The 11693-nt window shown below is 52.7% G+C and overlaps 1 protein-coding gene across 6 annotated transcripts in view; it reads right to left on the bottom strand.

The window, feature by feature from the left end:
* Nucleotides 1-167: 167 nt before the first annotated feature.
* The window catches only part of BICDL1 (BICD family like cargo adaptor 1), a 94349-nt gene continuing 82823 nt past the window's right edge, over nt 168-11693 (bottom strand). For 4 of the 6 annotated variants that reach the window (XM_027576676.2, XM_027576678.2, XM_027576677.2 and 1 more), the window contains 3 exons: nt 7787-7917; nt 3122-3242; nt 168-441 (listed from right to left, as the gene is read on the bottom strand). In XM_027576676.2, coding sequence (XP_027432477.1) covers nt 280-441; nt 3122-3242; nt 7787-7917 — 414 coding nt within the window. In that variant the 3' untranslated portion in view covers nt 168-279. Of the gene's footprint in view, nt 442-2200; nt 2310-3121; nt 3243-7786; nt 7918-11693 lie in introns of those variants that run through there. The other 2 variants (XR_003517017.1, XM_027576680.1) reach the window with 2 other exon arrangements.

The following is an 11693-nucleotide window of genomic DNA, read 5'->3' as shown; positions in this document are numbered from 1 at the left end:
GGCAGCCTGAGCCCTGCTCAACAGCGGATCTGGGGGAAGCCCAGGCCAGCTGCGGCCTGGTAGTGGGGACAGGGCTCCTGCCTGTCCCTCTGTCGAGGGCCGCCATCACAGGCCACGTGGGCCCTTCTGGAGACTCGGCCCCAGCGTGGGTGGGCAGTGCAGCCGCGGAGCTGGCCCAGGGGAGCCCTCGTGTACAAGCATGGTGTGCTGAGCCCTCGCACGCACCCCGTTTCAGTCACCTCTAGTCCACCCATCCTTGCTGGCCTGACTCCTCCTGACCTAAATTTTCCTGAAGAATGAGAAGAGCCGCTTGCCTTCGGCGGGGCCGGGCTCGTCCGCACGCCCCGCGCCGTGGGCCCTGGACAGGGCGGCAGCAGGCCGGCTCCGTTCCTTCAGGTGCGTGTCCATCAGCTGCCGGTCAATGACCCTGTGCATGTCATCCTGCGGAGGGCAGAGCGGAGGGGCTGAGCAGGCTGCTGATCGGGGCCCGGGTACGGAAACGTCCGCAGGACGCGGGGTGAGGATGGGATGAGATGACTGAACGGCTGCAGCCGGGGCAGGCCGACCACGGAAGCAGCAAGTGTAGACACAGCAGCCGCCGCTGCCGCCGCCGCCGCCGCCGCCGCTGCCGCCGCCCCGCCCCGCCCCGCCCCCGGCCTCCGGGCTTCTTGCGGGCAACAGCTCCTTGACTGGCCCCGCCCCCGGTGTGTCCCTACAAGCCCAGAGCCCGGCAAGCCTGTCTCCACCCGGGCCTTGCCGGTGGCCGGCCTTCTCTGCCCTGCTTCCCTTTCCCTTGGCACCCCTCCCCGGGCCCTAGGGCGACCTCTGCTTGCCAGCTCTCTGGTCCAAAGGGTCAGCCCCCTTCAAGTTTCTACCAGGCTGTGCCGCACGGCCAGGACACAGGCTCCCTCGCCTACGGGCAAGCACACGCTGCACCTTCCGCTGGCGCGGCTCCCGACCTGCGCACAGGCCACAGGCGCCGCTGTCTTCAGGGCCTGCCTTGCTCCTGCTCAGGCCCATATCCCTGGCTTCCTCACTGGGGTAGCACCTTTCCCCAGTTTGGTAAAGTTGCCCAGAAAATGCCCCCCTCACCCCGACTGCCTCAAGGCACAGCAGCTGCACCCCACAGAGGGGCTTCTGGACACAGCAGCTCCGCCCTCTCTCCATTCTAGTGGTAGGATCCCGACACTGCACAAGATTCCGCTTGGCAAAGGCATTCTGCCACTAACAAAAGTATGAAAGCTACTGCTTTGGATATAGAAACAGCCCTGTCTAGTTAACATCAGCAGGAACATAAAAAACATCCACCTGATGCCTTCACCCCTAAACCCTGTGGGTTCTGGGGTGCCCTGGTCAAGACACCAAACCCTGGCTTAACCCCTGGGGTGAGTCGGCTGATTGTGTCCTGCTTGAGCGCCAGACAGCGAGGGCTGCGCTTGGGCGGCCACTCACTTGACAAGGGCAGGAAGTGGGGCTGGCACCCCCTGCCCCCATCCATCACCTCCTGCGCTCACACCCACGCTCCTGCCGCTGTAGGTTTTAGTGTGAAACAAAGGGACTTTCCTTAGCCCACACCAGGTAGCAAGCACGGAGTGTGGACCTCCCGCTCCCTCCCTTGCTCAAGTCCTGCTTCCTCACACCCTGCTTCCTTCCAGCGCCTCTCCTCCCCCTCACAGAAATAGGGGACATGCTCCCTACCTCCGAGGTCCCAGAGCCAAATCCTGGGCACAGCGCTATGCGCTTAGGGCCTGCTCCATAAAATCTGTTACCTGCAGCACTAGGAATGTTACAGGGCCCTTCAGAAAGAAACCCTTTCAAAGCACGAGGGCTTTTTCTGGGACACTGCAAACTGCCTCTTTTATACCTTAAAATTCATCAGAACAAAGCCCATGAAATAGATCACTTGAGAACTTCATACACATACAGGCGTGAACCGCTTAGAATTCCACACCTGCCTGCACTTCTGTGGGCACAGGAGCCCAGTGATGCGGAGGGAGCATCAAAGAACCAGGGCGGAGGCGGTCCGAAACGGGCCGTGGCGGTGGCGGGAGGTGCGCTGCGGGGAATGGCACGACACACACTGCAGAGATGACACTGGATGCGGGCACATACAACACGGCGGGCCACGGGAAGGCGGGGGGGGGCAGGACGGTGATGGCAGCGGGGGGACACGGTGGGTGGAATGGGGGTTCAATCTCACCTCAAAGGCAGGAGGGGTGTACAACTAAAGCTGTTGATACGGGAACTGAGAAAGGCCACTAGATCAGAAACCAAAGGAGCCAGATAGTAAAAAGCCCTGAGGAAGCAAACTGTAGCCGGGAGAGAAGAGAGAAGAATGGGCGGTGAGCCGGGGACCGGTCAGTTGGTGGTGGGGCAGAGCCCGGGAGCCAGGGACCATCTCCCCGGGGCGGGGAGGCGAGTGCTCCTGTGGCCGGGCCGGCTGGGTCCTTGGAGGAATGGTCACTGCTAACCTGCCCGCCATTGGGGGGAGCTCTTCACCTGTCTGCTTCGGATTTCGTTGGGAGAGACACGAAAGGCTACACCCATATCCTGAAATTGTCCTTAACAAAAAGCAAGTACAGCCCTGGGCCAGGGGAAGCTGAGCTGGAGCTGGGACAGAGCAGGCTGACTGCACTCTGAAAATAGTGGTCCTAGAGAGAACATACTGACTCATTTTCCCCCAAGGTAGTGCTCTTTGGAAAAAGGAAGCTGGCCTTCGAGAAAGGGAAGGGCAGCAGCTGCTGGTGGCCCCGGGGCTGGGGAACTACATCCATCGGGCTGTGAATTCTTGTCCCCCCATGTAGGGCTTCCGGGGCCCTTTGTGTTAACAGCTGTTTCTTTCCAGCTAATTTAAACAGAGCAGAGATGACCAGTCGAAGGAGGCCACCGCAGCCCTAAATGGCACAGCCTGGGGTTCACCGCTCTCGACAGCATCCTCAGGCCTTCTTCCCTGGGGACTGGGGAAGCACAGGCTCTGAATCGCACCAGGTGAAGGCAGGTTACTACTCACCCACGTGCACGGGACCCTCTAGTGACAAATTCTCCTTATGCTCTGCCTGGGTTCAGCCACTCCTCCCAGAGCCTCGTCTTCCCTCACCCTGGGTCTCAGGGCTCTCCTTACCTGCCAAGCCTCAAGCTGCTGCGAGAGGTTCAGTTTCTGCTGAATGGCATCCAGCAACTGGCTGTTCAGAGACATCATGTCCATCTTGCACTTGGCGAGTTCCAACTCCACAGCATTCTTCCTAAAAACAGACAAGCCAGGGTGAGCATGGACGCCTTGTAGCAGAGGCATCTGATTCTTTACCTGGGGCACCTGGAGTCCACAGGATGAGGAAACGGGCTCTGACCAAACTCACAATAGGAACCGTGACAGTAACTAGGATGTTCCTTGCAGAGGGCTGGAAAGTTCCCAGCATCGGTTCACATCCATTCTCTCAACTGTTGTAACAAGGTGTGGGTGAAGGGATCTGTCCTCCCCATCTCACAGATGAAGAGGGGGCTCAGGGAGGAGGGTAAAGGAGGACTGGAGCCCAGAGGACATCAAAGGCCTCACAGGGCACTAAGGAGCTGCTAAACCTTCCCAAAAGGCCAGTCCCCATGGGAGGTAAGGACCTTGTTCTCTCAGCCCCTCCTTCTCACTAGCAACCTCCCCCCACTTAAGGGATCGGTCCTAAGGGCACACAGGTGTGCACAAGTAGCCACACAGTGGTGATGATCACAGCCTAGCTAGTCATGGTCGCCAGCAATTAGGGCACTGGTGGTAAAGTATGCGACGGGACACAGTCACCAGTAGCAACCATGACACTGAGTATTCATTATTCACGGACGATGGGGAAACACGAAGAATTGCTGAGTGGAGAGAAGCACCACAAGGCAAAGTCTGGTACGATACTAGCTTTGTCGAAGAAAAAACTGCCCGGTGTTTAAAGGTCATACACAACAATGTCTACGTGGCTCGCTCTGAATGATCAGTGATGGGCTCCCACATACTTCTGCATTTTGTCTTTTCACATTTTAATATGTTTCATATGTTACCGTTTGCCTTTCCAACATTCCTAAATCATAGTTGTTCAATGCAAAAGAAGTTTTTTTTCTCAGAGGTGGGGGAATGGGAGTACGACGTGTGAGAGACTATCTGGGCAGCTTCTGCCAAGGAGGCACTGGTTGCCCAGCTGCCAAAATGGGCATTACTCAGCCCCTGTCATCAACTGCCTCTTGCATTCGAAACGGCAAAGCAAAATGCCTCACGCACCGGGCCGGCGACCACCGTGCGCGTCCCAAGGACGGCTGGAGGACCTGGCTGGAGAGGCCTCAGGGACGCCGGCCTCAGCAAGCTAAGTGCGGCGGGGAGGCGGGGCAGTTGGGGTAAAGCTCTCGGGGCCAGCGCGGCGACCGGCACTTCCTCTCCAGCCTCGAGTCCGACCCGTGAGTCACCTCCCCTGACACCTCAGGGTCGCAGAACGGCGCCCCGCCCGCCTTTCCCAGAGAAGCCATCCGGACAGCTCGCCTCACCCGGGTCCGCCCGCCGCACTGCGGTTGAGAGGACCAGAGCAGAGACCGTCCAATGAGCGCCACCGTCTCAGATGCCTCAGGCTCCCTGTCACGCCCGCTGCCATTGGCTGTCAGTGAACGGCGGAAATCCTTGCGCGGCCGCGGTTGCCATGGACGCCCCGCCGGCCCCCCCCCCCCCCCCCCCCCCGCGGTCCCGGAACAGCGGCGCAAACCCCTGGCAGCCTCCCGAGCTTCTGGGCGTCTCCCGGCAGGTGGCGCCACGAGAAGCCCGGAGACCCCGGAACGTGCTGACCAAGGCCTCCGGGCGGAGGTCCGGCAGCAGCTGTGTCGCCGGGCTCACAGTGGGTCCCCTTCCTTCCCGAAAACCCCCAAAGCGGGGCCCGACTTGCCGAAATCCGCATTCCAGCCTCGGACTGCACCCCAGAGAACGTTTGCTCACTAGAGAATCTTGGTGCTTTTCATTCAGGAGAAACCCCAGACCAGGAGAGCTAAGCCGCAGAGGCCGCTGATCGATATATTAATCAGAATTTTAAAAAGGAGTATCTCAAAGGGCTGGAAGAATTCCTTATTTAAATGAAACCACTAGTAACGGACTCCCTTCTGTTTTGGGGAGGCAGATTGCTAGCCCCAGATTTTTGCTTTTAGTGAGGGCCATTTACCTGCAAGATACGAAATTGTTACTTAACTTTTCTGAAACTCACTACTGTGCAGGATAAAGAACACCTTAAGGTTTTTGTAGCCCAGTGAGGAGAGGAAAGTTATTTTTCCTGGGGGTTCTCACTCCTGACTACGCACTAGAATCACAGGGTGGGGTAGGGACACTTTTAAGAAGAAGCTCCAAACTAGGAGATTCAGACTGAATTGTCTGGAGAGGGCCCCTGCATCCAGGGAGTTCCCCAGATGATTCTAAAGTGCAGTCAGGATGGAGAATCAGAGATGAGGTGTATGAAAGCATCTTGTAAAACCCTTAAGGTCCTATACAAAGTGTGCTTCCCCCACATTTAAATGATTCTGTAGTCTCAATTCTTTATACCAAGAGTTTAATTTCTAAGGGACAGAAAAAGAGCTAACCTGTGCTGGAGTGATCTAACCCCTTCCCTCAGCACCAGCCTTATTTTGTAGGGTCCATGAAGGACAAGGGCTTCACTGCAGAATTCTGAGTACTCACAGAGGAGAGTCTGCTCTGACACCAGGAGGTTCACTGGGCCTCCTTTGGCAGAAGGCAAAGGCCTGCATTTCAAGGTTTCATGGAGACTTGCTGGCCTCCTTGGTCCCCCAGATGTCACAGCTAGGTTCCAATTATTTTAAAGGAGGGGACTAGACAAGTTCTGCTGCTTCTTCTCTCCTGCACCCTGGTTCTTTGGTTGTATCTCCCACCTCCTGTGCTGATGGCAGAATATGGTCAGAGCTTGATGTTCAGCTCTCATATGCTTGTCCAGCTGAGAGACAGCTAACTTCATTCTGCTTTTTATTCCCAACAGGCTTCCACAATTAGCACCTTAATTTTACCATTTTTATTCCCTAACTGTATGACACAGTTTCACCCTTTGTTATTCATGAAAGTATGCTCCCACTCCAAAATATTACAGTGCCATTCAAGTATTCGCTAATGAATCAAATATTCACCAGGAATCCAGTGGCAGAGATGCATAGGTTTGTAAGCCTCACTGAATATACTTCCTAAATGAACTGGAAACTGTCAGCTTCACAGAAGGTCCTGGCCAGACAGGAAAGGGGACCCATAGGTAAAACTAAGTAATGGAGATGATGAAATGATTAGAGCAGAAGGGAGCAGACAAGTGTGTGTGGAAGTGAGAAGGGAAAAGGTGTGGGGCATTTTAAAGTCAGAAATTAAAATGTGTCCTATTACTTTTTAAAAGGTATATAGTATCTATTTACAATTTGTTTCAAATGAGCTCCTTTTAGTTTGCTGACAAGCAGCCTGTGTTACCACACAGGGGAAAGGATGCGCGGACAGGGGGCAAGAGACCTGAGGTGGAGGCGTGATCACCACTGGCTGTGGAACTGGGGAAAGTATCTCAGTTTCCTCATCTGTAAAAATTGGGATTAAAATTTTTACTTCTTGCTGTGGCTGGGAGGATTAAAGGATGAAGTGTTTGTAAGCAGTAAAGTGACAGATGTTATGAGCGTGCTGCGAAGTGCCTCCTGAGCAGACAACATATTCAGTACCTTTTATCTCCTCACAGTGAAGAGGGTAGATTGAATGCACGATAAAGAAATCATTTGAAGGGGGATGGGGAATATGTACGTATGTTTTTTTGCCTATGCACTTCCAAATTTTTTGAATGCAAGAGAATGCATTTCTTCTCTGTTAAAGAAAACCCAAAACATTATTAAAATACGACCCAGTTTACTAGGAACACAGGTGAGAGAAAACTGTTGAATGACACTCTGAGGATGCATCAAACCCAGAATGTAGAAAAACTCTAGGAGACAAACGATCAGTTTCTTCAATAAATAAATGCAATATGGAAAAAAGATGGAGGGGACTTACGTACATATCAACTAAATGGGGTTTGTGGACTTTGCAGGCTGATTCTAATCAATCATTAAAAGACATTTATGGGCCAGCTGGTTACTATATGATATTAAGAAATTATTGTAAGTTTTTTCAAGTGTGACAACTGTATTGTGGTTGTGTGTTTTCCAGAAAGAGTCTTTATCTGGTAGAATCTATACTGAAGTGTTTATGAATGAGATAAGGGATCTTGTGATTTGCTTCCATACAATCCAGCGGGGAGGGGCACGAGGTGGGTGGGGATATAGATGAAACAGTCGGCCATATGCTGATGAGGGTTGAAACCAGAAGACAGGTAGGTAGGGATTCATCTTATTTTTTTCTACTTTTGTGTATGCTTGAAAATGTCCATAATAAAAAGTAACAACTCCCCTAAAAAACCCTAAAAATAAAGAAGTTGAGGTAGGTCTATATAATGAAATTGAAAAGCTGAGATAGAAAGCTAAGATATACAAGACACACAGAGCATCATCCCACTGATACTTAAAAACCCCAAACAACTCTATTGCACGTACAGCTGCAAACATACAGGAGAAAGATCTGCAGCAAACACACCCCCCGACCTCCACCAGTAAGTAGCGTCTGTCTGAGGAGAAGAACCAGACTGGGGGTGAGGGTGGGTAGCAGGGCAACACTTTCACTTTTGTCGTCTTCTGTAGGGTTTCACTTTTAAAACTGAGCACATACTCATGTTGCTGTGACGACAGTCAGCTTCGACAAGCCCTGTCCACTCACTTTGCAATAGCCTCGTCGCGGTCCCGGACGGCCTTCTGAAGCTGCTCCTTTGGCTCCTTGGCCTCGGACGTCACTCTGAGTCGGTCTCTCTCCTCCTTCAGGGCAGTCATCTCGACACTCAGCAACGTCACCTGACGGGAGACCACAAGGATGAATGGGGGGGGAGGGGCTGCCACTGCTGCTGGCCTGGGGGCGTGCCCTTAAAGAGGCAGAAAGGAACAAGCAGCTCCAGGCAGGTGCCTGTAGCTTCCTGAGGCCCCTGGCTCTGAGAGACGCCCATCTCTTCTGTAGGAAGGATGCCACACGCTAGGCTGGAGCCCACGGATGGTGATGAAATTCAGCCCCGGACGGCAGCCACAGGGCTCAGATCCCTTTTGGACGCAGCACCCCACACCACCACCTCCATTTCAAGGCACTTGCGGGCAACTAATGAAGACCACACATGCATCAGGGCTCTGAAACACATGGTTAGGGGTAGCGACTCAAGTTCTGTTTCCAGCCATCTTCCACTGAGCATGGAATGCTGCTATCCGCAGGGCCCTGGCTCCCACTTCTGTGACAGTACTTGGTGCAACCTGACCAATTCCCTGGTCAAAGCCATATGGAATTCAGACACCCACGTGATATCATCTTTCACTTCAAGCCTGTTACCTTTTCTGTGGGCCATGCCTCAGTGAATGGTCCCACAGCCCATTTATTGGGGGCCATCCTTTGGTGGTAGGGTGCCCTTCCTAGTGGCTCCCTTGGTGACCGCAGCTTATCCCATCCTTTGTATAGGAACCCTCTGTACACCTAGAGCTCTGCAATGGCAGGAAGTGTGCCTTACTCATCTGTGCATTTCAGAGCCTGACTGTATGATGCTTAATCCCCAAATGCTTGTGCAGTAGACAGTTGTCTTTTTTTGGCTAGTCATCCTCCCAAATGCTTTCCTATTTGGGGGACATTCCTGGTTGCATGAGTCTTGGTGGGAAACAGGGGATGCCCTCCCACTAAGGAAGCCAAAGGAGAGAGACATATATCCTTTCCTAAGCACAGAGGCATAGAAAGGTGACCTAGATGTGCCAGTCACACCCCCCTACCTGGGACTGCAGTTCTTGAGGGTTCAGCAAAGCCACAGGCCAGGGGGCAATTATTACACTGACAGCAGATTGCTTCTGTGGCCCCACTTCCCATGGCTCCTTTCTGCTTTGGAGCTTGGTTCTCCAGCCTTCCTGTTGATTCTGTTAGTGATCAGATTTAATTCCAATACAGTCTCTCTCAAGTTAAGCAGAGAGAGTTTGGGTTGTTTGCAACCAGAAACCCTGCTTGGTAGAATTTTTAGTAAATATTTGTTGAATGAATGGAAGGGTGGGAGCCCCTTCTCAGTAAATAGGCTCAGACTGGAGTCAGGATGACCGGCCCTGCCCTTTTGTTAAATATTACACATACTTGGACATTTTTCCAAGGGAGGATCCATCCATACAGGTCTAGCCTTCCCATAAGGGGACAGACGCCACCTTTCTGTGTACTCCCTGACTCAAATTCCAGGCCTAAACAACTTCAGACTGACTGAAATTGAGCAAAGACCCCAGGAGCAAGGCTGAAGATCAAGCTTCCCTGAAGATGCTTTGGACTCCCCAGACTAGACAGCAGAGTTGCCAACTCCTGGGGTAGAGGCACTCGGGAAGAAATCAGAGGACGCCCCACAATGAAGAGGCATACAGGACAATCTGTTGTTACTGGGGGCAATGGATTTCGTACTCTTAGACGCCTGGTAGGACACGTCAAGACCAGGTGCTCTGTGCTTTCATGGTGGGGACAGCTGCGGTGACAGGGCTCCAAGCCACAGGGAAGAACAGGCTGGGGCTCTTGCAGAGGCCACAGGGTATAGCTAGTCCTGAGGCAAGCAGGCAGCGGTGAGAAACCCAGCCTCACCCTACTTAATAGCAGGTTCTGTAGCCTGGTAGGCCAGAAACTCAAGACCCAGAAAGTACCTGGCAGAGAGAGCGCCAGACCTCCTCTGACCAAATCAGCCCTAACATGGCCCCGGGCTGGCTGTGTGCCAGACAAGGGTTTTGCCAGCTGAGTAAGCTACAGATAAAACCACATTCCAGGCAGGAAATGCCAACATTTAATAGGCTCCCGAAAAAAACTCTGTAAGAACTTTTTGCTTTGGTCTGGAAAACTTGGTCAAAGTAGAGACCATCAGCTATCTGCCTTAGAAGTGACAAGGGACTTACCTTCTTTGAACTGCATATACTTTTCATAAAAAGCAGGAATAAAAATAACTAGTTCCCACCATCAAGTTGTTGTGAGGCTCAAATAAGGTAACTGACATCAAGGACAGAGCTCAGTGCCTGGCGCCTGGGGGCAAGCTCTGCTCCTTTCTCTTCTCCGCATCGGTGTGGACCTATGGCTGGGGCTGTCATGAGGACTGGCCCAGCCTGTTTATACACTGACTTAGGTTGCAGCCACCCCTAAATCCACTTTTCCCACATAAAGTAAGTGTCCTCATGATTGAATAGGATCAAAGAAAACATCCTGAAGTCATATATCTAGGGCTTTCTTTGCCCTTTCATTTGGTAATATTTTTGTGCCTACTCTAGGTGAGCCCTGTGCTAGATGCTTTAAGAGAAGATAAAGAGAAGTTGGACCTCAAGCTTGTCCTCGTGGAGGTATAAAGTTTAACTGGGAAGATGAGATGTGAGTGAGGGTAATCATGACAAAGCAGGGCTGGGGGCTCCAGGAGGAAGGGAATCAAGAGTTTCAAGGAAGAAGTGAAACTTGAAGGATGAGTAGGGCTGATACATGCAGGTGGCCGGGGAGAGTCTTCTGGGCAGAGGCAAAGGGCCGGAGAAAAGGCCCGGATGTGGGGAAGCACAGGGAGTGTGCGCCATGCCCTTTCATAGTCTATGTTCAATTGACTAAAGCAAAGGAGGGGAGATGCCAACAATGGGGAAGAAGGCTGGATGGCTGGCATGCAGCCCGTCTGTAGGGCCATGAGAGTTCGAGGCTTCCCACCATGTGACAAGAGGAAGTCAATCCAGAACTTGTAAGGGTGTTCTGTTTCCAAGCCGTGCTTCAGGAAGATCAATCCAAATCGTGTGGGGGTAAGTGGGCTGGGGGGAGTGATGACCAGAGCCACAGTGTGAAAGAAGGAAGGTCTGAAATAGGGCAATGGCTAGGAAGCCGGAGAAAAGAGAACAAAGAGAGATTTCACCCAGGAGGAGTCACCAAGATTTCCTCAGTGAAGGCCTTCCGTGTTCCCAGTACCTGCTCCGCTGTGCTGTCATGCCCCTTGGGGGTAAATGGCTAGTGCTGCAGTCAAGCCCTATAAAGGAACCAAACACAGGACTGGGACTATTTGTTTCTTTCTTTTTAAAGATTTATTTATAAATAAATCAATACTATTTATTTGAGAGAGAGAAAGAGCACACATAAGCAGGGGGAGGAGCAGAGAGGGAGGGAGAGGGAGAAGCAGGCTCCCCGAAGAGCAGGGAGCCCCACGTGGGGCTCCATCCCAGGACCCTGAGATCATGACCTGAGCCAAAATCAAGAGTCGGCCGCTTAACTGCCTGAGCCCCCCGTGCTCCCCAGGCCTGGTTCTATTTCTCACTGTACTTCCCAAAGCCTGGTTTACTGGCCTGGGAATTGGTAGAGGGCTCCCCAGATAACTGGTTTTCCTATTGTTCAGAACGTCCTTCCTGCCTCCCAGCAGCAGATCCAGACCCCAGTGAGCCCTGACCAGGAGGGAGCAGGAGTCTGCAAAGCTGTGGGGACTGAGAGGGGGCTCTCCATGGCATAAGGGTGTGGGGCGCTCTTCAGGTCTGGTTTTAGATTCTTGTCTCAAACATAAGTATCAGTTAAAATTAAACCTGGGCTCTCTTTTATTTAAAAATTTGGATAGGCTTCAGAGGGGCTGGTCACT

This window comes from Zalophus californianus, chromosome 14 (genome assembly GCF_009762305.2).
Source record: "Zalophus californianus isolate mZalCal1 chromosome 14, mZalCal1.pri.v2, whole genome shotgun sequence".
NCBI lineage: Eukaryota > Metazoa > Chordata > Mammalia > Carnivora > Otariidae > Zalophus > Zalophus californianus.
Note: the sequence above shows the minus strand (reverse complement) of the source record. Positions and strands in the feature narration are given on the sequence as shown.